Below are 23,456 nucleotides of genomic sequence, written 5' to 3'. Positions count from 1 at the left end.
TTACCGGGGCTACGTGTGCATGTGTAACTAAATATCAGTCTTTAATATTAGGGGTAGTTCGATGTTCGTCTGACCTTCCTCCGCCGCAATCAGATTCGCCTCATGTATGACTGCACATGGTGCACATAAAAGAAAAAGAAATCAGACGTTACGTTGTGAGTTTCTGACGACCGTAAACGAGTCAATTAATGAGTCCACATCCTACATTCGAAGCATCTGGCTGCGCCCACCACCATCGGGAACCATCTGGACACCGGGCACATGTGATGAAGAGTGGCCAAATCAAATATCCCATCACATCTGATAAAAACCTTGCACACAGGTCACAGTTGTCATTCTATGCCTTCGACACTCGAAGTTTATCGGGATGTTGAAGATATGTTTGAGGTAACTAGGTACACGTAGCGCAATGCAAAAACTGATTGATGTAGTGAAGGTTTTTTTTTGGGCAAAGGCCCGAAGGGCTTTTCGGCCCGGTGCATGCGTGCGAACCTAAGGGTTTCAAGGTGAGCTGTGATCCCATAAGAGTAGGAGTGCTATGATGCAAATAGCGAAGCTTGACACCCTAGGATGAGTAGGAGAAGCACTCACTATTAGCGTTTACCGTACCGGTGGCATTGTGTGACGGGTAAACGGTTCGAGCACGGGAGATGATTGAATGTAAGGTGCAATGATTACCGCATGTTCACGTAGGTACAACGTGAAAGCATCACTTGACCACCTGCCCATAGATTTGACGACATCGAATGGAACTCCTCTCAACAAATACTCAAGCGTTCCGCCTATTCTGAGACCGTGGCCTTTGAGGTCTGCGAGATTCGCAGTTCGTGCAATAGAACTGAGTCTCTTTGCTAGTTGCGGTTTCGAGAGCAGTCTGATGCCCTTGGGGTGTTTCCATGCAAAGAGGTGCTCCTTGCCATTGCCTTGATTCACGCGAAGATGGTTTTCAAGCACTGTTTTCGGGTCTGAAGGACCATCTTGAGCTGACCAGTAAGTGTCTTCCCCTTCTATAGGTGATGTCTTGGTGCTTGGGATCCGAAATTTCGTGACGGGCAGATTATTGCGATCGACGGTTTCTACAACATTTTCATGTGTTATGTGCTTGGATGGATTGAAAGCTTTGATGGCTGGAACAGTGAACTCTCTGAGTCTAGCAATAGAGTAGAATGTAGTAGTTATGCATGCGAAAATAGCCGCGTCTAGTGGGTTATTGATGTCGATGTTTGCACGGATTATACACAAGATTTTGATAGTAAAAGGGAGTCGTTTGGAATGTTTGGATGTAGCTGGGGCTAAGGCAGTAGCTCCGTCGAGTATGGCTTTCAGTTCTCTGGCGTCGACTAACCATGGACATCCATGCAAAAGATGCCAGGCTTTAAGACCAGCAGCATAGTTAGCTAAGGTTGTACCCGAGTATGAACCGGCACAACTCGATAAGAAGGCGAGTGGGAGAGTGGGAGATATTGGACAGCGTTGATCTTCTGATATGTTTAGCGAATCACAATAGACGTGAAAAACTAGGAGCCCAGCTCCGTACATTTCCTTGGTGGACATTGCCCAGGATGACCCTATTACTTCTAGTATGCGATCCAACTGTTCGTCAGATATACTGATATCTTGGGTTCTGGATGTCGTTGACGAAGGTAGGCGTGCGCTCTCTCCTGCTGGCAACCACTTCCGCAATCTGTCCCTTGCTAAGCAATGTGGTCTTAATGGAGATGGCATGGGAACTAATCCTGTCTTGTAGCGCAAAGGGGAAGGGTTGTTTGGTACTAAAGTGTGAGAAGAAGGGAGCGGTGCACTGAAACGAGTGTAGGTGATGCTGGCTTTGGGGTTTATTGTGATAGAGCGTTGAAGATGATTTGGTCCTCTTCGGTGCGGGAAGCTCTGGCTCTTTCGAACGCTTGCTGCCGCACAAGTGTTCTGTTGATGACTTTTGCGGCAGGAGTGGAGTACTGCCCGTTTCGGAATAGTCGGAATTCTGTTGGAGACAGAGGGGCCGTAGCATTGATGACGAGGTGTTTGATTTCATTGGGAATGCAGGTGGGAGGTAATAGAAGGTGCTTTGGTCCATATTTCCCTCTGGATGGATCGTCTGCAGGGTTGGCTGCACTAATGACATATTCTGTACGGATGATGCAATGTCTGGGTAGATTGTGAAGGAATTTATGGATGCATTTGAAAACTTCGTTGACAGCTTTGTTTTGGTTACTTCCTTTCCACCATCCTTCAACGACACTGGTGTTGTCACCATAGACAGTGATGTGGTTGCTAACATTAGGGAGAGCGGTGAGTGTGTAGACCAAGAGCTCGAAACCAACGGCTTCTGCCCCTGCGATGTCTCGTTTTCCATTTCCCGCGGTCTGCCAGCCAGGGACTAGTCTCCAGGCTCTCCACCTGTTACCTATGACTATGCCTATGCCTATGCCTGAGCTAGCGTCTGAGAAGGCTAAAGGGATTGAAAAGGTTGCTGGTGGGTATATTGGACGAGAGACACCACCAGATTGCAGGAGATTTGACCACCACGTGAGGTCCGGTTCAAGTTCTTTGTCGGGGTGATGAGGAAGGTGTGGCTTCTTCCGAAGGACAGCAATTGATCTTTCCAGGCTGGTAAGGTACGCTCTTCCTCTTTTGGCTGCTGCGCACGCATGCATTAGTTTACTGTAGAGTTCGAGGGCTTCTTGCAACATGTGTGTAGGCTTCCTTCTCCATGTGTGAATGGCCATGAGATATTTCTCGACTTTCGATTGGCTAAGTGAGACCGTGCGGTGATAGATGTCCCATAGAAAACCAATGTAAATGGTTGAGGAAGCAAAAGGTTGATCTTTGGTAATTTGCCAAAAAATTCCTAGATCTGAGGACGAGTCATCTATATCTTGGAGGTTGTAACAGAAGAGTGCATCATGTTCGGATCTAGGTGAAGAGCTGGAGAAATCTTTAATGGGTTTGGAACAGTCCTCATTAAATTCTTCTATTGATCCATCATCGAAAATACGACCACCATACCAAAGGCGACTGCCTGTTTGGTGCATGCCTCGCTTAAGAAGGTCACGATGCCATTCTGCTCGGTTGCGATTGTATTCGTCTGAGAACTCCTTACGGATCCTAAAGAATATATGATCGTCGACCCATTTATCTAAGGGACCTAAGCCTTGGTTGCGGAAGATTTCTGCGCCTGCATCTGCAACGTGCCCATAAGCGCCTGCAGAAGGGGTGGCTCCAAATGCTGTACAGGTGTCCACACAGAACTCGGTGTTTGAGGTGCATACTACTGCAGCGGGCCATTGGGAAGGGTGTAAAGGGACAGTGCAATATGCCTCCGCTACATCTCAAGTGGCTGCTTCTGATCCTAGAGGAAGTCTCGAAATTAATAAGTAAATAACGGAAAACTTTCCCCAAGTCGTAGGGAAGTCGCTAGCATTAATATGTGAATTAACAGATGGGTTGTGGAATAGGGTGTCGGGAGAGCGAGGAAATGAAAAATTCTGAATTAATCGAAACTTTCCTGGTTTACCAGGCTTTGGAATGATTGATAGCAGGGAAGTTTGAAAAGGTCCTATAAGATTTGTAAGTAAAAGAGCGGGAAAAGGTCCTATGTAATGAGATTTTTGGATTTCTTGTTTTATACTGGTGTCGAACTGGTCCTTGTAAGTAATAACAGATTGACTATTAGCGGGGGATTGGGTGTTATGTATCATAGGGAAATTTAGAATGAAACCAGAACGGATACCTTCAGGAACTTTAGCGAAGCGTGCTAAGAGGTTAGCATTCTTCAGCTCTCTGTACCAAGCATCGGCTTTGTACGGAGTGATGGGATTAAGCTTCCTGTGCTCTAGGGCACTTTGAAGCTCCATGAGTGATGGCGCCACATCCGGAGCATATGTGATGATCGTCGTGCGTGGTGCTGTTGCATCCTCCTTCTCGTTGCCAGGCAGTGCACAGTTGTTTACCAGCTCTGGTCCAGAGCGCTTTGTGAATGCGTTCGGCGATGGTGGCGTGTTTTCCATCCCAAGTGAGGGTTGCAGAGCAATCAATGACGCAGTGAGAGTTTCGGCCGAGGCAAATGGCGCAAACTGGGAGCAGGACGCTGGGGTCTCGAAAGGTTTTAGGCCTTTTGTTGAACCTGTTGTCTGGAGAGGATGGCGGGGAGCGCTTCTGCAAACTAAATGAGCGTGCGTGATGCTGATTGCTCTTGGATGTCGACACTGCCGGCGCGGCTCGTGGTTGTGCATTGGATGTAACCTGGCACATGATGGCCATAATGCAAGAGTGAACAAGCGTTTCGAAGAAATGCGCCATGATTGGCGGAGCGTTCGAAAACCCGAAAGGGTGTGATATGGTTGACCGTGATTGGTCATTTTGTAATGCAAAGAGTGGGGTGGAACATTATGTCCACAAGGTGAGGATGTTTGGACGTTATGCCAAAGGGTTTGTGCAGGTTGCGGTGATCGCAGGATAAATGATAGGAATAAGGAATTCTTTAGTTTTGTGTTCGATTTTTAATGGTGAAGGGGAGACGCACTTGAATAGCTAATTGTTGCATTCGAAATTGGTTGAAGATTGTTTCTTGGGCCTCGTCTAACAGATCTTGATTGATCTTAGCTAGGCTCCAGCTGTTGGAACTGCCTACTGAAAGATGCCAGCGTCGCCACTGTTGGGCTTGGTATAGCAACAGCACTCGCTGTTTATGAGTATCGAAATCGTGTCTCCAGCGATGGTTTTGTAATACGGACCAAAATGAGACGTGCATGGCTACCCTATCATCTGGCCAGTCATTTTCTTTCATTAGTACAATCATTCGAGGCGCTGCTTCGTTAAATTGCTCCCAAGTAAGGTTCTCATCCTTTACTATCTGCACTTTGGGATCTCGAGCGGCACCGGCCGGAATCCACTTGTGCATTCCATCAGCAGTAGGTAGCATTATTAGGGCGTCTTCATCAGCTGTAAAGGTGTTCCAAGAAGCTTCTTCTAAGCCGCTGTTCGTGAAGTAGAAGAGTTCGCAGTAGTCGCCTGATTTCATTTTCCAGACAGCATATTGACATGGAAGGATGATCGGGTTGGACGGAACTTCAGTGTTGCGGATTGGTGCATACTTGGATTTGTTCTTTTTCCGTTCTTCTAAAACAGCAGCTTCTTGCTCGGTAAGGAGTGTTTGTTGCCGCTGTGCTTCCTCTTCTGCGATACGTCTGCGCTCTTCTTCGGCTTCTTCAGCTTCCTCACGAATCCTGGCTGACCACCGACATCTGTCTGCATTGTTTTGGATATGCCACAGGTTGTCCAATATTTCGGCGGCCTGCTGGTCGTTCGTCGTTTCGTTAATGAGCTGAGCACGAGCTAGAGTGTATTCTTCCGACTCGAAGTCTGGTGGAACGGCTAAGTTGGGGTCTTCTGCGATGATAGGCATTACAAATAGATAATAATGCAAGGAACGACGAAAGTTTAGCGTAGATAATACGAGAGACTTAATAACGAGTGACTGATACTTGTCTGCTGTTGCGAACCAGGACAAGAGGTGTTGCGCCACTTCGCTTACTCACGCGTAGACTCAATTCTGTGTCAGCCTCGTGACTCGGCTGACGCAGAAAACCAACTTGTTTAGAATGTTCGGGAGGATTCCGTCTGTCAATGAAATTCTAGCTCTGTGTGTGTGATGCGCGCCCATTCACACAAACCAATCCAATCGCAGTGATCAATTCAAAACTTCATATAAGGGTATCTATTAAATGCGCACGAAGCACGTTCTATTATGCATAGATGTTTTTTTGACGTACTAGTATCAGTGCGGTTTCATTTCTCTCCAGATCGGCGTAATAGCTTGGGCGACTGTATTGGCGGCAACCTCGAGGCAGCTGCGTTCCACGTCATCCCGAATAGCTGACCACAGCTTACGGGCACGCCATCTATCTGGATGGAATCGCCGATGACTTCTTTCTACGAAATCTTTGTAATCTTGAGGACGCATGGAGGTCTTGACGGTTGCAAAAAATCTCTCCACCGCGGACCAGTCCACGTCCTCGACTGTTAGACGAGATGGATGATGGAGCACAGGCCACGGGATGTCAAGAAAAGCGATCGGCTGATCAGGCGTGAACTTCGCAGAGTCAAACTCCTCACTGAGAACCTTGTATCGTTCCAGGGCTCGCTGACTCGTCCACGTACCGCAGTCCCAGCGTTGGCGTTGCTTAGACCGCCGCTGTTCTTGCCGTCGCCTTTCCTCTTCTGCATCCCGTCGTTCAGCTTCCGCTCGGGCCTGGCGTGCCTGACGTTCGGCCTCCTCACGCTGCTGTCTTTGTCTTTCTGCCTCAGCTCTTCTCCGCTGTTCAGTTTTGGCCTGGCGCTCCTGTTCTTCAGCACGTTCACGCGCCTCACGCTTCCTTCGCTGTTCTTCCCAAAGAGGTCTATCCTGATCAAGTTCTCGCATTTTGCGAATGGACTCTGCGAGTTCGGTTTGTCGCATTGCCTCGTCGTCCGAGTCTTCACTTTCACAAGACTCAGGCTGTTCTTGCGAAGGAGCGGGCTGGGAACATGTCGATGGCTCATTATGATCACTCGCTGAAGAAAAAAATATGAATCGTTAATAGCAGAGCGAGAACGGTAACATACGCAGTTCGTCGATGTCGAGCGGGTAATAATCTGCAAACATTTGTTTGAAGCCCTTTTGATGGCGTTCGTCCATTGCCCTAACTTTTGCTTGTTTTCGTATATCCCGTTTCATTTTCGAGTAGTGAAAAGCCTGTTTGGTCCGACATGGTGATGTGGTCCTTTGGCGCTTTCGCACATGGCCATTGGTAGGGGTGTGTTCTTGTGATAATTCGTCATCCGTGTCAACGGTAAATCCGTTCTCTATAACCTTGGTCAGACCGCTATAAAAGACAGAGGTTGCAACAAACTTTTTCGTTTGCCATTCTCTTCGGCTTGCGTCCCAGTATTACTCTGAGATGCAAATTGTTCCGCATCCATGGACATTGGCTGTCCATCATCTTGAGACTCCTGACTATATTTTGCTTGAGCTCCCTTAATCTTCTGCCATCGCTTTTCTCGCTCTTTTTTCAATTCTTCCCTTCCGGATCGCACAGCATTCGACAAGATCTCGGCTCTGGCACGATGAAGGCCATCAATGACCATTTGTTCCACAACCATTTGTTCTACTTCTTCGTCCTCGCCAGATTCACTATCGCTGCTGTGATCGTCACCGTCTACAGGAGCGCGCTGCGAACGCGCTCTTTTACTCGGAAGCGGGGTATCCGCTTCAGGGGTAGGCGTGCGTGCGCGTGCGCGCTTTGGGCCTGGTGGTGAAGGAGCTCTAGAACGCTGAGCCTTGGGGTCAACCCTCACAACAGACGTAAACTTAAATCCAAAGTGAACAGTACACCGATATTCAGGGTCCAGCTTGTAAATCTCCCACTGCTCTTGATAGCAAAACACATATTCTCTGAAAGTATAGCATTCCAGACAACTGTAAGGACATACATCAATGATATTCATCACTCACCCGCATATTTCAATTACTCGTGGCCAAAAGCCTTCATCGCGCACACCTTTATCCAGGCGCGCTTTCGGCACAAACCTCCAAAAGCTCGTGCCTTTCGGTGTTGTTTCGATGACAATACGTTTGGGAGGCGGTAGATCCTCGCCAATAGATAGTTTGCGCAAGTCTGGGATATCTTCGCCAGAAAGAGCGGTACGTGGATCGAAGGACGCGAAGGAGAGCGTGGAATCTGGTGCACGCAATAGGCGGGAGGGTTGGGTCGGGTCAAGGAGACCAGGTTCAGTGCCACGAATTGTCCGTGGGGCATGTAAAGGTACCGCAGTAGCTGGCTGGGAGCCCATTCGACAATGTTAGACTGTTCAAAAAGGACTCTAGAAAAAGGTTCGAGTGATGAAAGAAAGCTATGTACCTTACTAGTAGCATTCGATAATTTTAAGAGTGGTCAAGTCTGACAAGGGTGTTTAACGTCACGTGAGAGTACAATAGTTTATAGATGGCCAAATATAGTATTCATTCATGAGTGACCCATCTTAGAGCGACCAGCTGGTCAGACTTGTATTTTTGTCCAACGCGACCCTTCATATGATATATTGTTTTCAAATTCAACATATGTGGTGGTTGTATGGCGTCGGCAGATATGAAAATTGGACTGCTGCATATCGGGCGAGATATAGTCATGCATATGAGATTCGTGTATACACATAATGTATTTTACAAGTCGAAAGTGACGTATGTGAAAGATCCAAGTGGTGTGATGTAAATGAACAATAATGATAATGCCAAGTTCCAAATGCAATTGTAATTCTAATGCCGATGGTGATGATGTATAGGTAATGACAAAAAGATGAAGCGTGATAGTCAAGAAAGATTTCAATAGATGTTAGATTCGTTCGTAAATGTGGGCTGGGACATGGAATACGTTGCATTGTCCGGGTACTCACAGCGGCCTTCAAAATACCCCGAGCCATATGTTTGTAGAAACTCTTCTAGTTCAGCTGGTAGGGGCCTCTGATCGTTCCCGGCGACAGGCTGTTGCTGAAAGTCCGCATCGAAGGCAGAAATGGGCTGCTGGGAGTTGACATCGGAGCCCTGCTTCGGGTCAAATTGTGGCATGTGGAAAGTGGAGAGATCGACGGGGACAGTTGGGGGCTGGAAGTGGTTGGGGGTGGGGAGCTGAGAGGGCCCTTCGTTAACGGAGGCGAAGCTTTCGAAAGGACAATCGGGGAAGAGTCGCTCCCAAGAGAGTTCGGTGAGTTCACTCGACATCTGGGGGATACCGGAGTCGCTAGACTCAGCAGATGAGAGCGCTTCACGGGGAATGAGGTCTGCAAGCTCGGAAACTGTGATGTCATTCAGATCTAGCGATGCAGGAATATTTTCCTCGGGCTTCATAAACCGAGTAGACGGGTAAGGTGCAGCGGCGGACCGTCGAGCAGCTTTGTCCCCGAAGTTGCGCGCCTTAGGCTCGTAGCTGTGTACATGCTTGCGGTGACGCGTCAAGCTTGCTGGATCGGTAGTGGTAAACGCACACCCAGGGTGAGGGCACGTCTTCGAGCGTTCGCGGGTGTGGGTCCTGATGTGCGTCTGCACGTTGGACTTTTGGAGGGTCTTGTAATTGCAATTAGGGAATGGACATGCGTGCATACTGATCAAGATAGTGAATCGGTCAGGAACCGTCTGAGATAATAAGGTACGAGTACGTACAAAGCCTCCTTGTTTTCATCGTGCGTGCGCATGTGCCTAGGAAGATCTGCCTTGCGGCTTATGGTCTTGCCGCAGACAGAGCAGTTAACAGGTGTCTGCGGAGAAAGTGTTCTCAGTAAAAAACGCGTGATGCGAGGTAGGCTGAAAACGTACCATATTACGTCCTACAGCAGGCATCTCGCGATAGTGTTTGAGAGGAGGGAATGGGTTATTGGAAATTGATCTGCGGGGTAGAAGCTTATATACTTGAAGTGAATGAATAGTGTGTGCGTTGTGGCAAATCCACACATCCTGCGCGCTTCTTTTAAAGCGCCAGGCATGCTATGGACATCGAGTACGATTGCTTTTCTGCGGCGCGCGTTTCTGCCTTTAAAGGCAAAAAGCACGAAGCAATCGTGTGCGATGGTCTAAGCATAAGGGACGAGCCACTCGGTTAGCGGGAAAGGCAAAAGAGCCGGAAGAGGATTCGATTGTGTCTCAACACTTTGCATTTTTTGCCTTGTAAGGTAATTTCTTGTTACCTGCTCAATGTAGGGACGAGTGGCTCAGTGCAGCGCCAATGCTCAGTGCTCCGAGTCAAGCCTCATGGATTGGGGGGGGGGGGGGGAAGTTAGGGGCCTGCGGACGCTTGCTAGAAGAGCCCCATCCCGGGGCACGTCCAAGTGTAATAAGGAGTGTCATTCTGTTGAGTGCTAGTCTCTATGATAGCGTTTGCAGTCCCGGTCGTTGGCAATGAAGCTGTGGAAGAAAGACAAAGTCACGCGTGACGTATGTGTTCAGTGTCACGTGAGAGCAACACCGTGTCAAGCTTACAAGGGACGCCATGTTCAAGTTTGCGCCATGTACTAGGGAGAACTACTTCAATATCTGTGTGATTTGTATCCAAGTACGTCTCGAAAACTCTGGAGTTCTGCCAGCTTGTTTTGCCATTCTCTCAAGTTCTGCCGTGGACCAGGCACGTTGTAACCAGTTTTTCCCAAACTAGCTGGCAAAACTATCCAGTTCTGCCAACATTGAACGCTCTCATCGGACAACATTTAAATAATCGATATTCCTCGGAAACGGATGATCATTAGAGCCCTTTGAGCGGTTTACATACCACTCAGGCTGACAGCCCCCTGTGTGACAGCATCGAGGGTGACGTGACTCTCACTCATTCTGACTCGGCACCCATAAAGACTGAGTCGGAGCTGCTAGGACTAATACTTATCCTCTCGCTAACTCATAATGTCTTTAAAGAGCTTTCAACACGAAATTCAGGAAATTCACGCACGGGAACTTGCCCGCCAACGCGGCCAAGCTAGTGGCATGGCCCCGCCTGCTTCGCGGAATGTAAATCCCAAGAAAATACACATACTCGAGGAATCTAATATTATCGGCGAGCCACCTCCGTCCAGGAATGCCAGAGTTGAGGATGAGGTCGAAGCAGTCCTGGTACTTCATCTTCCATTATCATGTTGTGCATTCACTCAACTCTTCTCAGGCATTGCTATCTATCCATGACTATGACCGAGCACGTACCTCGATGGCACAACTCATCACTGGACGCAAAGGCGAATACATATTCCGCATTGGCTGTCAACCATCCCATGCATCACTCTTTGCCGGAGAATGTGTGGACGACGCAACAGGATGGTCGGGGGTCCCACGAACAGACGTCGAAATCACTTCATTGCAATCATCAGTTAAAAGGGTTGTGGAAGAGCTGGGGGGAAAGGTGCGTGTTTTATATATAAAGAGGTAGCATGAGTTTATCTTCAATAGATATCCGTTCTTTTTGAGACTACCGACGGCCACTATCCACGTGCAACTCTACTATTACGATTACCTCCCCCCAGCATTGAATTAATTCCCGAGGTACGGTGTGCTGTTGTCGGGAACGTTGATTCGGGCAAGTCTACAACACTAGGCGTTCTAACACGCGGTATGATACACAATGCATGTATGCGTGCTTCAATTATTCATTTCTTCTCAGGTCCTCTGGATGACGGGAGAGGCCGAGCTCGTGTAGCACTATTTCGGCATAAACACGAGATTGAGACCGGACGGACATCTAGTGTAGGGATGGAAGTAAGTTGCGCGTCCTTATAAGCCTACACTATTCTACATCTTTCACACAGATCCTTGGTTTTTCGACAGCTGGAACCCCGGTCCTTCCAAATATATTACCATCTGCTGACGCAAACGTGATCCGACGCGATAAACTGGGTTGGGACGAAATTTCAGCACAGTCGGCCAAGATAGTTTCTTTCAGTGGTAAGTCTGTTCGACGTGACTCTGTTTTTCACATACACCTCCGTTTTGCAGATCTTGCGGGTCATGAGCGATATTTGAAAACTACTCTGTACGGGCTGACGTCCGGGGCGCCATCGTGTGTGATTCTTATGGTGGGTGCCAACGCCGGGCTTATTGGCATGTCGAAAGAACATCTGGCAATAGCTCTGGCATTAGGCGTGCCTGTCGTTGTCTGTATCACTAAGGTAAAAGATAACCTATAACCATTCGGCTGAGCTAATTTTCCCATAGATTGATATGACCCCGCCTAATATTCTCAATGAGACCACGAAACAGGTGGTGAAGATTTTGAAGAGCCCTGGATGCAGGTGAACCATACCCTTTACTCCGTCTCGAATTCACATGACATTACTTCGCAGGAAAATACCAGTCTTCGTGAACTCGATGGAAGTCGCCGTTGAATCGTCGCAGACATTTGCGCAATTCAAGTATGCCTATTCGTATTCGATCGTGAATTTTTGATGCTCATGGAACATAGACTATGTCCTATTTTCCGCGTCTCCAATGTCACTGGAGAAGGCCTTGACTATGTAGGCGTTGGGCACTTTCACATTTGCGAGGGTTCTGACTTGACTGAAGTTTCGCACGTTCTTGAATCTCCTTCCATCCAGCGAAGCGGACACCGAGACATTCACAGTTGATCAGCCACTTGAGGTAGCACCGACCCTTGGCACACATTCAAGCGTGCAACTGATCTCTTTTGCTACAGTATTCGATCACTGACGTCTGGTCTGTCCCATACGTGGGGACAGTCGTCAATGGCATTCTCAACGGTGGAAGTGTCAAGACAGGTGACTCCGTTCTCTTTGGGCCAGACTCCAACGGACATTTCCAGTCGACTGTTGTGAGGAGCATGCAACGAAAACGGTATTCTCGGTTTCTGTTGGCATTCATTGTGGGCATTGAATTTCCACAGGGCTGATGTCGCGACAGCAGATGCTGGCCAATGCGTTGCCCTCGCTCTCAAGCGAGTGAAACGTGCGGCCGTCAGGAAGGGTATGGTCATAGTGCACAAGACTGATACTCCCCCGAAAGGTCAATATTTTATTTGTTGGCATTATTCTTGCGATAACTCATCAGGACTCACAGCAACACGGCAGTTTGAAGGGCAGGTCCTTATATTATAGTGAGTTCAAGTACACCTCTCGCACAATGTAATGATCCGAGCAGAATTTGCAGCCACAATACTACCATGCAACGAAATTACCAGGTATGATGGACTTGCTGTTCTTGAGGTCCATGCTGATGCAGTGTGCGCATAGGCCATGCTTCATTGTGGGGTGAGTAGAATCTTCTGATGCCTATTGTAGTTCTCATTAGTTCTAGGCTGTCCGCCAAACCGTCCGTATCATATCGATGGATAACCCCGAGGGGGTCCTACGGACTGGCGATCGAGCCACTGTTCAGTTTGAGTTCATTACACAGCCGGAGTTTGTCAAGGTCGGGATGAAGCTGTTATTCCGCGAGGGTAAGACCAAGGTATGTTGACGACTGTTCCGTACTTACCACTGCGCCTCTGACGATCAACACTCCCAGGGACTTGGTGTTATCACTCGTCTGTTATGACAGAGGGGAACGTGATTATGGTGCGGCGCCCGGCTGGTCTTTTATCGACGTCCTAGGTTTCCTCGCTCAGGAAGAGATTATCTGCAGTCCTTCTCACCCACTAGTCACCCTCCCCTTGTCGCAGTCCATCACAGACAGTTGGACTCATTTTTTTCCTCCAGTGTGAGGCCTGTTGATTGTAATAACTATTTGAGTGTGTCATGAAGAATTGTATTCACAAGTACCTGGATATATCTATTTGTAATTTGAAGGAATAGATCTACAGCTTCCAATTTGTCAGTCACAAAGAATGATTCTTCACTTTGATCCCACTGCCTTCCAAGTAGGCGAGATCATCAACATCATGAAAATCATTTCGCAAGTATTGTAAATCTTAAAGATATAGTAAGTGTTCGACTATGCAGTGAGGGTATTGATCTAATCTTCGTCACTACCAGGCGGAGTAGGTTCCAATTCATCATCACTGACACTTTCAGATGACATCTCCTTCCGGTGCTCGCTTCCCTTCACCCTCTTTGCAGAGGGTTTCTTAGCTCCCGAGCTCACTTTCTTCTTCCTTTTATATGATGTTGAGGCTTTCGGATGCGCCTGGTAATGCAAGAACTGCTCAAACCATTCCGTACGGTATCCAACACACTTCATGACGGTGAAGTTAATCGCGAGCCTACCATCATCGAGTGCTTCCCGAATACCGTCTTCTGTAGACTCGATGAGGTTAATTTCACCCCCCTTATCTACGAGTCCGGCATTCGTTCTTTCGACCCAACTCCCTCCCCACACTTTCTTCAGGGCTCTAGACACCCATGTTTGAATGACCAGAGGTTGGAGTAGGTTGAGTTGACGGGGCGAAATTTCGCCCCACCGGGAGATTTCATACGAACCAAGGCATATTCATTGATTTGGCCTGTCAGAAGCGATGAGGTCGATTGCCCCGGTAATGGGCGAGTTGTCACCGAAATACTTCACTTCACAAAACACGACACCGTGTCCGCCTGGAACGAGTGGGAGGTGTGGATTATAGGATCGCGTCATGGCCAAGCTGAGAAGCTTTAACTTAGCAATATATCGGGTTGAGTCAAGAATCGAAATACGCACTAGGGGTATTTATCCGTTTTTGTAGGACCTTGCCAGTTGTTCGACGTGGTTTGGTAACCCCCACCAAGGGCCTGAAGCAATAGCAAGGGTTAGCCTGCTTCAATAGATAGGGAAACCTGGAGCTCACGTCGCTGATCACGGAGCGCCTAAATCCGATGCGGAAGCGCTCTTCGACCATAACTGGAGGTCCGAGACCAAGGTTGTCGAGATTCCAGATATAGGCTTTGCCATCTTCGCCCTTGACGAACGTCAACCTTTCAATCAGATCTGGTTCATTTTCTGACTTGATAACCACTTCGATTGTCGTATCGACTCGGACAGGCTCTGGTGTCACGGTCAGACTAGATCTAGAGGCGATTGAATTTGAGGGCTGTGATGGCGCTGTGTCTGGAGGATGTTCGGGCATCAGAAGGTTTGATGCGAAGCTGTCGGACATGTCTTGGTCAACATCATGATGGCCTGTAGCTCTGGCGACCGTCCCATTTGGCTGCCCGCAGTGGTCAGTATTAACACCAAAACGAAAAAAGGGTCGGTTACCCGTACAGCATTGAACTTCGAATCCGTGAGCTTAATCATGTTGAAATTAAGATTTTTAACCTTTTGAAGGTATTATATGAGTGGCTTTTCGTGAGCGTATACATACGGACTGTTTGTTCATCTAGCTGACGCAAGATATTCTTCAACTCGTCTTGAAGCCCTGCAATCTCAGCGGTCTGAAGGTTTTGTTCGTTCTTGAGCTGCTTGTTTTCCTCACGGAGTTTAGTTAACTCCTTGCCCTGTTCCGCGGCGAGCTTGGTTTTGGCTGTCAGGTTTGCCTTGAGGGTGGCTACCTTCGGATTGAGGTGCGATGTTGAATCTGGCTCCTGTTTCACCAGGCGAGCATCAGAATCAGAATCAGAGTCGGTGAGTTCTATGATCTCGTTATGCATTTGCTGCAGATGCAACTTGCACTGAGGCTTCCGAGGCGACGCAGAGGTGGCAGGCTAAGACTGAAGAGACAAAAAAACAAAACCAAATTTAGTCCAATCGGGTACCATGAGAGAGAAAGGTTCGACGTCAGGCCGTCTCGCCAGTAATGATATTAGGTTTTACAAATGGTAAGTAGGAAAAATTAAATTTCAATGGCAAAAGATTAATTCATTAATAGTTACGATATTACTTGCCTAAGGTAGGTACTAGGCGGGGCTATGTGTACGTGAACGTAGTGAGGACTATCCTCTGTACAAGTCCTCAGTACGAGAACTTGAGACTCATCTTCACTATTGTCGCTTTCAAGCATTCCATCTTCAAGGTAGCTTGGCAGCCATTTCGGCTGGGCATCGTATGGGGGTGTAATCTGATTTTGGACTCGTGAGATATGGAAAATGGTGATGGCAAGCACATAATCAATGCTCCGGCGCGATGTACTGTTGTATTTGAGAGGATACTGTGCTAAACGAAAGAGTTTGTTACCCAAAGCGGCATACCGGCATCTGCCAAATTTCAAACTCCTCGCTTCGCCTCGACCACTGAGTCTGACTGTCTCACCATCTCGAATTGACGCTATGCAGACTGGTTATCGTCGACTCTCGAGTCTAGACGAGATAGGGGTCGGCGCAGTTGTAGTCGTGACTCCCAACATCTTCCCGATTTCGAATTGAACTCTTCTTGGATCTGGCCGGGCGGCTGGCACACCCACAGGACCTAGACCTAGAGTTTCCATTTCCCGGACGTCCTCGCTTGGGTCCAGTTGCAAGTTGAGTTTGGCCAGCATGCCAAACTTTATGAAGCTGCTATGTATGAGTCTTGTGCATGTCTTCGACTCGGACAACAGTGACCAAGCAGTTCCTTCTGACGAAGGTAGTTTGCCCACCAAACCCGCTTCTGGTTTTACATCTCGCAAGACACTTCTTCTTTCTGGATCAGTGTTCTTCTGTAAGCTGGACGCTTACATGACGCGTACATGACACACTGATGACACAACTAACTTGAACATTCCTTATGATATACCTCTCTGGACAACTCTGGGCACCGCTATGCCATACCTCTCTGGGCACCCCATATCTCATCAGCTTAGTATATATACATGGGCACTTATTCGCTAGACATTATCTCTTCTGTATTCCCTCGAATCATATAAGCTCACCCACTTACTCGTCCGAACTGTTGGTCGTTGACAGTGACGCCTTACATCTTCATCCTCGCGTTTTTATCATATAAAGCGTTCTCGTGGTCTGTTCAATATCCGTCTCCTCAACTGCAACCAGTATCAAAGCATTGAAATCTCAAACATCCATACTACTAGCACCGGGTGATACTCCAGAAATGCAAGACCAAGGAAAGTATAGCGTTGGATAGTAAGTGTTGGCCTCCTCCACAACGATTTACTTCTGACTATTTAGCAGCTTCGTAAACTGGTACGTCTTTTCAAATCGGTTATTTACACAAGGTCTTGACCTCTCCCTCAATCATTACTCCTATTTGTACATAGGGGGATCTACGATCGCAAGTTCCCGCCGTCGCTCATCCCTGTCCAAGATTTGACGTAAAGCACTCTCTTCCTTACACTTTCAAGCTGACTACAGGCCATCCAGCCACATTCTCTATGCATTCGCTGATCTGAAAGCTGACACGGGCGAAGTTGTTCTCTCTGACCCATGGGCCGACAAAGATATTCATTACCCTGGGGATTCTTGGAATGAAATCGGAAATAACCTCTACGGGAATTTCAAGGCCCTCTATAAATTGAAACAGCAAAATAGACACTTGAAGGTCCTTCTCTCGATCGGAGGTTGGACATATTCCACCAAGTTCCATCCTATCGTTGTCGATCCTGCCCTTCGTGCCAACTTCGTACGGTCCGCAGTTCGTCTACTCGAGGATTACGGTCTTGATGGTCTCGACGTGGACTATGAATATCCATCCAATGAGCACCAAGCTCGTGGCTATACCGACCTCCTAAGGGAACTCAGAGTAGGCTTAGACCAGCATGCTCAAATGAAGGAAATCGATCATAGATTCTTGTTGACAGTATGCCATGCAGCTTTACCTACCCCGCCGAGCTTCATTTCTTTTTGCTAGATTGCTGCTCCTTGCGGACCCGATCACTATCAAAAGTTACACGTCCGTGAAATGGACCACTACCTCGATTTTTGGAATATGATGGCGTACGACTTCTGTATGTTCTGAAATGTTTTGTTGCACGACCGACTGACTTACATGGAAATATATCACAGCTGGTTCATGGGATTCTGTTGCGAATCACCAAGCCAACATCTATGGTGGAGCTATCAATGCCTCACAGGCGATTGAGTGGTACAGTGCGAACGGCGTCCCTCGCTCCAAGATGGTCCTCGGGATTCCGCTATACGGTAGAAGCTTCTTGAACACGTCTGGTCCCGGAGCACCGTTTTCCGGCACTGGACCAGGCACCTGGGAGCAAGGTGTCTATGACTACCGCGTTCTTCCACTCCCAGGCGCAGACGTGTTTGAAGACGAGAATGCCCTGGCGAGCTGGTCTTACGACGATCAGAAGCAAGAGATAGTGAGCTTTGACGACGAGCAGGTCGGCCAGTGGAAGGGTGATTGGATCTGCCGTGAAGGTCTTCAAGGAAGCATGTTCTGGGAGTTAAGCGGAGACAAAGGAAGCGAGCGAGAGGGAATGGAAGGCGGGATTGGAAAGGATCCAGTGCCCGGGAGGAGCTTGGTTGAAGTCGTCAAGAACGCCATGGGGCCATTGGACTTGAGCCCTAACTGGCTGAGCTATGAGGACAGTCAATTCGACAACCTGAGCAGTGGTACCATTTAGGTTCATCGATTGCATCGGAGGACTCGGACATCTTTTTCAGGACAATTACTGTAACATCACTTTTCCTTCAAGCATATCTATCTCATTGACTTTGTATGATAGCAGTCCTGCAATGTCACGCAGCGCGACTTCGTGACTGCCGTGATGAGCACTGCCAAAAAATAGTGGTGGGCACATCTCAGACCGCTGCAGTGCCTCGGCTTCCAACTGCATTTCTCATTTCACGACCTATACTAGATAGTCCCACGAGTTCGCGCATTGGCTCTAGCACACGCAATTCTGCACGGAATCCTTATGTATGTTGTATATAGGTTCCTCCCAACATAATACACATGACCATGTAATTTTTTTTGGCAAGAAATGAAGTGGATCTCGTGCCATGATCGAGTTATAAGTGTTCGAGGCTCATTTTGTGCATAGATGACTCCCTCTGAAGGTCAGATCACCACGGAAAAATCTGGGATGCGATATGATGGTTATACATGATGATTATAGAATGCTAAAATAAATTTCTCCGTGGCTACATGCTTGTCAGAATTCTCTGCTGTGAATGAAATCAATCTATCCAAAGTGTTACAATGAGACTACTAGTGATGTGCTGGGCCTGGCTTGGCCTGAAAGCCAGGGCTTGGGCTTGGCTTTTGAGGGCTTGGGCCTGCAAAAACTCAAGCCAGGCCATATCAGAGGGCCTGGGCTTGGCTCAGGCCTGGCTTGGGCCCTCATCCATGCCATCTGATAGCACACTTAGCGCTTCGTTAGCGCCCCACGTGTTGCTGATTGGTGTTAGTTTTGAAACGGAGTGAGAGTGCAAGGTTGCAGGTGGCAGAGGTTGTGGTTTGCTTTGGTGGATGGAAAGCTTGGGTGTGGCATCGTTGTTGGCGTCAGTGAGTTGAGAAGAGGAGGTGATAGGCTGGTGTGCGCGAGAGACCACATGTGCAGATGATTCATCATCCAATAGGACAACAGGCATGTCTGTGAGAACTTAGAAGACGTAATGTAGTAGGCAAGCAGTGCTAGGTACCTACCTGCCTCTTTGAGAGATTGAAACTGTACAGTTTTCAAACTGCCGCTGGATGTTCCACTTTGGGAAAGCCAGGGCTCTGTTACAAGAACATCTAGACGCTTGGGCCCCTACCATTTTTCTCCTCATCCTTCTGGTATCAGCCCTCGCATCATACCCTTACCCCGACCTCACCCTTGTCATCCTTGTCATTCTCACATTCCCTTTCGCTCTCTATCTGTCGCTTCAGCAGAGCCAGTACATCTGGCTGGATCCTTTCGCTGACAAAGCATATCCATGCTCCGTTCCACCACCTGACTGATCCTGTGGACAGTCCCCTTGCCCTTACCGTCCGGACAGTAACCTATGATATGATGCACGACGCATCCCCTTTGCCCTGTTCCCTTTCTTGATCTCTGACTCGGTGCGCAGTCGCACATGCGACTTATAGATAGCTCCGCAGCTGCACGATCGTGCCCCTGCGTGTTTCACTTCTTATTTCGACCTTTGACTCACTTTCTTATCTAGCATGTTCTGCCTTGCCCGTGTCTCAACGCGAATGTGCTTTCCTTTTATGGTTATACCCTTTACCGATTGCCTCCCTTGGTAGTACGAGTTATCACCCACTAATATGTCTCCTGTCCTCTATATAAACTCGCTACCATGTACTATATTCCCTAACTTGAATCTACTTGGTTCTTGACCTCCTACTCTCACCAGAGTGATCCTTTCTGCCTTGCCAGCAGTCTATATTCTATCTTCTTATCTGCTCTTCGCGGATAAGCCTATAGTCTTGATCTTTGCTCATCGACTTCGTCGACAAGCAAAGCCCCTGTTAACTAGTCAGACTTCCGTCCTTCTAATTAACGTCGATCTTACGATTAACCTTCGGGTGTCATAAGCCTTGGCAGATACAGCTCATCGTCTAGCACCCGCTTGACGTAAGCTACCCGATTTGGACATAGGCGTCAAATCTTACTTGCCGAAGCCTCGCCAAGTAAGACCCCTAACCTTGGGCTAGCCCAAGGACGTCCTCGACCGTTGACGACACACGCTCTGTTTGAGCGTCGCCAACAGACACCATCCAAGTCGTAACAAAAGATTCAAGTTTCCTTCTAGCCCTCGACACCTATCGAGGACAGAAACAGATACAAGACGACCACTCCCTGGACACGCAAGTTCTCTTGGGAGCGCGACCCGAATCAGGAAGATCCTGACGAAGAAGAGGTAGACGGACAGTTTAGCTCTCCCACCTCACCGACAGAGCAGTACCACTCAGACGAGGGACTGAACGACGAAGAAGATCTAGGAAACACTCTGACTTCTGAAGAGGACTTTCCAGACGAAGTACCTCCCCGAAACACTAGCGCCAATCCGAAGACAAGAATGTCTAACCCATCATCCTCCTCCACCGCCATCGTAGTCCGCGCTCCTGAACTCAAAGCAGGAGCACCAACGGAATTCGATGGTGATACCGACAACGCGCAACGATGGCTCTACAGCTTAAAGACGTATTTCCTCATCAACATCACTGTCTACAACAGCGAGCAGACCATGGTCTCAGTCGCCCTGTCATTAATGACAAAGAACAGCGCTAAAGCATGGGCTGACAACTTCTATCGCGAAGCTTCCAGCACCAACCCCCCAAAATTCGGAACCTTCGCCGAATTCAAGAAAGGGTTCAACCTTGCATTTCAACCAGTCGATGAGCAGGTGAATGCCCTCACTGAAATCGCCGAACTCAGAATGGGAAACAACGTTACGGACTACATCTCGAAGTTCAAAACATTGGCTACCATCGCCAATATCAAGGAAGGCGTGACACTCTCACTTCTTTGAGAAAGGCCTGAACCCAAGCCTTCGCGAAGCAATCTACAGGAAGGAGACACTTCCTGACACTATTGAAAAGTGGTACACTTCTGCGGTTCAGCTCGATGCTAACTACCGCAGGAGCAAGGCCATCTCTGCCAACTCATGAAACCAACACTCCCGATACGCCCCTCGCGGTTCCAAGCACTACCCCAAGCCTAATGTCTCATCGTCCAGAGACCCTAACACTATGGACGTAGACCGCACCCTCTCTCAGGCAGAGAAAGATGATTGCTACAGAAAGGGCCTTTGCTTCTCATGCAAAGAGCATGGCCACAGAGCCAACGACCCCAGATTCCACCCGAAGATACGACATGGAGAGAAGAAAGATACCAAAGGAAAGACTCTGGTAACGACTGGTAGAGACCAGCGTGACGACGAAAGCTCCAGAGATGACATGGAGACCAACCGGCTCCAAGAAGAAGAGGATTTTTAAAGCAGAGGACCGCAAGAGCAATGTGCGTCCCCTCCTTAGATATCCTGTGTACTCATACTGTAGGAAAAGAAAATGAATTCCGTGTCCCGGTGACACTTTTCTCTTCCACGAGTACGAAAACCGTTGCAACAACAGCCATCATCGACTCAGGGGCTGGGGGAACATTTATTTGTGACACCTTCATAAAGAAGCACAATATTAAAACCCGCCTCCTGAAGAAACCCTTCCGCATCACTACGGTAGATGGAAGCCAATCCACTGCTGGGAAGGTCACCCGATACTGCATGCTCTTTGTCCAACTTGACGGACGAACCATGTGGGGAAAGTTTAACGTCACCAGACTTTCTGAACGAGATGAAATCCTGCTAGGGAAACCCTGGCTATCCGCCATGAAACCGGATATTGATTGGGGACGCAACAAAATCACAATGCTCCCCACACCCAGATCCAGACACGTTGAGAATCTACTCAACAAAATTTGAAGAAAGAACGGGGCAACCCCTTACCAATTCGAAGGTCTCCGACTGATGATCGAGGACGAGGAAGAGGCCCCTTTCAAGCCTCTCAAGTCACTCCCCCTGGGTACGGAACACGTACTCAAAGAAATTCGACGCAAAAAGAAGAAAAAGAAGACGAAGAAGGCAAAACCTGCCAAGGAAGTACCCGCCAAAGAAGAGCATTTCGAAATGCCTCAAGAAACCGACGTCATGGAAGACGTCTGGGTAGGGAAGATCAACCCCCTACCCGAAGTCAAGGAAGTTGCGACTTACCCCTTGACTGACGACGAGATTCTTATAGAATACTCGACCGATGGTTCTTCGGTCAGACTGATTGAGAACCTCACCTTCGACACTCCCCTAACTAGGGATGGGTGTTACAAGAACATCTAGACGCTTGGGCCCCTACTATTTTTCTCCTGATCCTCCTCGTATCAGCCCTCGCATCATACCCTTACCCCGACCTTACCCTTGTCATCCTCGTTATCCTCGCATTCCCTTTCGCCCTCTACCTGTCGCTTCAGCAAAGCCAGTACATTTGGCCGGATCCTTTCGCTGACGAAGCATACCCATGCTCTGTTTCACCACCTGACTGATCCTGCGGACAGTCCCCTTGCCCTTACCATCTGGATGGTAACCTATGACACGATGCATGACGCATCCCCTTTGCCCTATTTTCCTTTCTTGATCTCTGACTCGGTGCGCAGTCGCACATGCGACTTATACTTAGATCCGCAGCCGCACGATCGTGCCCCTGCATGTTTCACTTCTCATTCTGATCTTTGACTCACTTTCTTATCCAGCACGTTCTACCTAGATTGAACGTGTCTTCCTATTATGGTCTTACCCTTTACCGATTGCCTCTCCTGGTAGTACGAGTTATCATCCACTAATACGTCTCCTGTCCTCTATATAAACTCGCTACCATGTACCATATTCCCTAACTTGAATCTACTTGGTTCTTGACCTCCTACTCTCACCAGAGTGATCCTTCTGCCTCGCCAGCAGTCCATATTCTATCTTCTTATCTGCTCTTCGCGGATAAGCCTATAGTCTCGACCTTTGCTCATCGACTTCGTCGACGAACAAAGCCCCTGTTAACTAGTCGGACTTCTGTCCTTCTAATTAACGACGATCCTTACGATTAACCTTCGGGTGTCGTAAGCCTAGGCCGATATAGCTTATCGTCTCGCACCCGCGTGACATAAGCTACCCGATTTGGACATAGGCGTCAAATCGTACTTGCCGAAGACACGCCAAGTACGACCCCTAACCTTGGGCTAGCCCAAGGACGTCCACAGACCGTTGACGACACAAGCTCTGTTTGAGCGTCGCCAACAGACACCATCCAAGTCGTAACAATGGGACCTCCAAGACGGAGACCACGAAGACAAAGAAGACTCCCCTTTGCAACATTTGGATCCTTGCTACGGCAAAGGAGGAGTACACGAAAACCAGTAACAAGGCGCAGGAATTCACCAAGGACAAAGCTCAAGAAACGAAGAAGAAACCATTCGAAGAGCTCGTCCCCGAATACCTTCACGACTTCGCAGATATATTTGAGAAGGATGGGCTTAACAAGCTCCCTCCATCGAGACCAGGTGTAGACCACCGGATCGAAATGAAGGAAGGTTTTATTCCAAAATCTTCCCGTGCTTACCCGCTGTCTCCAAAAGAAACAGAAGCAGTTAAAGCATTTCTGGATGAACATATCCAGA

At 48.3% G+C, this 23,456-nt stretch overlaps 6 protein-coding genes across 6 annotated transcripts; 2 read left to right on the top strand and 4 right to left on the bottom strand.

The window, feature by feature from the left end:
• Window positions 1-4,598: 4,598 nt before the first annotated feature.
• Window positions 4,599-5,719, bottom strand: EDB93DRAFT_1311095 (uncharacterized protein; the record flags this gene model as incomplete). Its single annotated transcript, XM_041454828.1, has 2 exons — window positions 4,653-5,719; window positions 4,599-4,626 (listed from the first exon to the last, which is right to left on the bottom strand). The coding sequence occupies exons 1-2, from the start codon at window positions 5,402-5,404 to the stop codon at window positions 4,599-4,601; spliced, it is 780 nt and encodes a 259-aa protein (XP_041302595.1). The 5' UTR covers window positions 5,405-5,719.
• EDB93DRAFT_1177323 (uncharacterized protein) lies at window positions 5,595-7,940 on the bottom strand. Its single transcript, XM_041450549.1, has 5 exons — window positions 7,899-7,940; window positions 7,493-7,844; window positions 6,891-7,432; window positions 6,604-6,843; window positions 5,595-6,552 (listed from the first exon to the last, which is right to left on the bottom strand). The coding sequence occupies exons 2-5, from the start codon at window positions 7,828-7,830 to the stop codon at window positions 5,777-5,779; spliced, it is 1,896 nt and encodes a 631-aa protein (XP_041302594.1). The 5' UTR covers window positions 7,831-7,844; window positions 7,899-7,940; the 3' UTR covers window positions 5,595-5,776.
• A 1,031-nt stretch (window positions 7,941-8,971) lies between these two features.
• On the bottom strand, window positions 8,972-9,309 carry EDB93DRAFT_1068289 (uncharacterized protein; the record flags this gene model as incomplete). Its single annotated transcript, XM_041444935.1, has 2 exons — window positions 8,972-9,134; window positions 9,194-9,309. Coding segments are annotated over 2 exons (279 nt in total), but the record flags the coding sequence as incomplete, so codon positions are not given.
• Window positions 9,310-10,014: 705 nt separating this feature from the next.
• On the top strand, window positions 10,015-13,333 carry EDB93DRAFT_1177318 (P-loop containing nucleoside triphosphate hydrolase protein). Its single transcript, XM_041450548.1, has 19 exons — window positions 10,015-10,079; window positions 10,149-10,330; window positions 10,391-10,627; window positions 10,677-10,910; window positions 10,958-11,117; window positions 11,169-11,263; window positions 11,314-11,449; window positions 11,501-11,673; window positions 11,720-11,796; window positions 11,848-11,916; window positions 11,967-12,018; window positions 12,068-12,142; window positions 12,198-12,355; window positions 12,405-12,523; window positions 12,578-12,614; window positions 12,668-12,698; window positions 12,751-12,768; window positions 12,815-12,967; window positions 13,025-13,333. Exons 3-19 carry the CDS (start codon window positions 10,421-10,423, stop codon window positions 13,052-13,054), a joined length of 1,824 nt encoding a protein of 607 aa, XP_041302592.1. The 5' UTR covers window positions 10,015-10,079; window positions 10,149-10,330; window positions 10,391-10,420; the 3' UTR covers window positions 13,055-13,333.
• Window positions 13,334-13,471: 138 nt separating this feature from the next.
• EDB93DRAFT_1255355 (uncharacterized protein) lies at window positions 13,472-15,078 on the bottom strand (the record flags this gene model as incomplete). Its single annotated transcript, XM_041453769.1, has 6 exons — window positions 13,472-13,847; window positions 14,016-14,093; window positions 14,150-14,220; window positions 14,277-14,636; window positions 14,687-14,746; window positions 14,797-15,078. 6 exons carry the CDS (start codon window positions 15,076-15,078, stop codon window positions 13,472-13,474), a joined length of 1,227 nt encoding a protein of 408 aa, XP_041302591.1.
• Window positions 15,079-16,453: 1,375 nt separating this feature from the next.
• Window positions 16,454-17,936, top strand: EDB93DRAFT_1107991 (glycoside hydrolase; the record flags this gene model as incomplete). Its single annotated transcript, XM_041447792.1, has 6 exons — window positions 16,454-16,485; window positions 16,531-16,545; window positions 16,620-16,673; window positions 16,714-17,158; window positions 17,210-17,306; window positions 17,365-17,936. The coding sequence occupies 6 exons, from the start codon at window positions 16,454-16,456 to the stop codon at window positions 17,934-17,936; spliced, it is 1,215 nt and encodes a 404-aa protein (XP_041302590.1).
• Window positions 17,937-23,456: the final 5,520 nt, after the last annotated feature.

The sequence above is a fragment of the Suillus bovinus genome (assembly GCF_016758785.1).
Source record: "Suillus bovinus strain UH-Sbo-P2 chromosome Unknown EDB93scaffold_91, whole genome shotgun sequence".
NCBI classification, from domain to species: Eukaryota; Fungi; Basidiomycota; class Agaricomycetes; order Boletales; family Suillaceae; genus Suillus; species Suillus bovinus.
The sequence above is the reverse complement of the archived record's forward strand: the minus strand, read 5'-3'. Positions and strand labels throughout refer to the sequence as shown.

Bases quoted from the DNA above. Each gene is read 5' to 3' on its own strand.
- EDB93DRAFT_1177323 (XM_041450549.1), bottom strand. From the start codon at position 7,830: ATGGGCTCCCAGCCAGCTACTGCGGTACCTTTACATGCCCCACGGACA. The intron at 6,844-6,890 runs GTTTGTTGCAAC...CCAAGGTTATAG, and splicing joins AGAGAATGGCAAACGAAAAA to AGAACGGATTTACCGTTGAC. The intron at 6,553-6,603 runs GTATGTTACCGT...TTTTTTCTTCAG, and splicing joins GCTCGACATCGACGAACTGC to CGAGTGATCATAATGAGCCA.
- EDB93DRAFT_1177318 (XM_041450548.1), top strand. From the start codon at position 10,421: ATGTCTTTAAAGAGCTTTCAACACGAAATTCAGGAAATTCACGCACGG. The intron at 11,450-11,500 runs GTAAGTCTGTTC...TCCGTTTTGCAG, and splicing joins CAAGATAGTTTCTTTCAGTG to ATCTTGCGGGTCATGAGCGA. The intron at 12,356-12,404 runs GTATTCTCGGTT...GAATTTCCACAG, and splicing joins AGGAGCATGCAACGAAAACG to GGCTGATGTCGCGACAGCAG.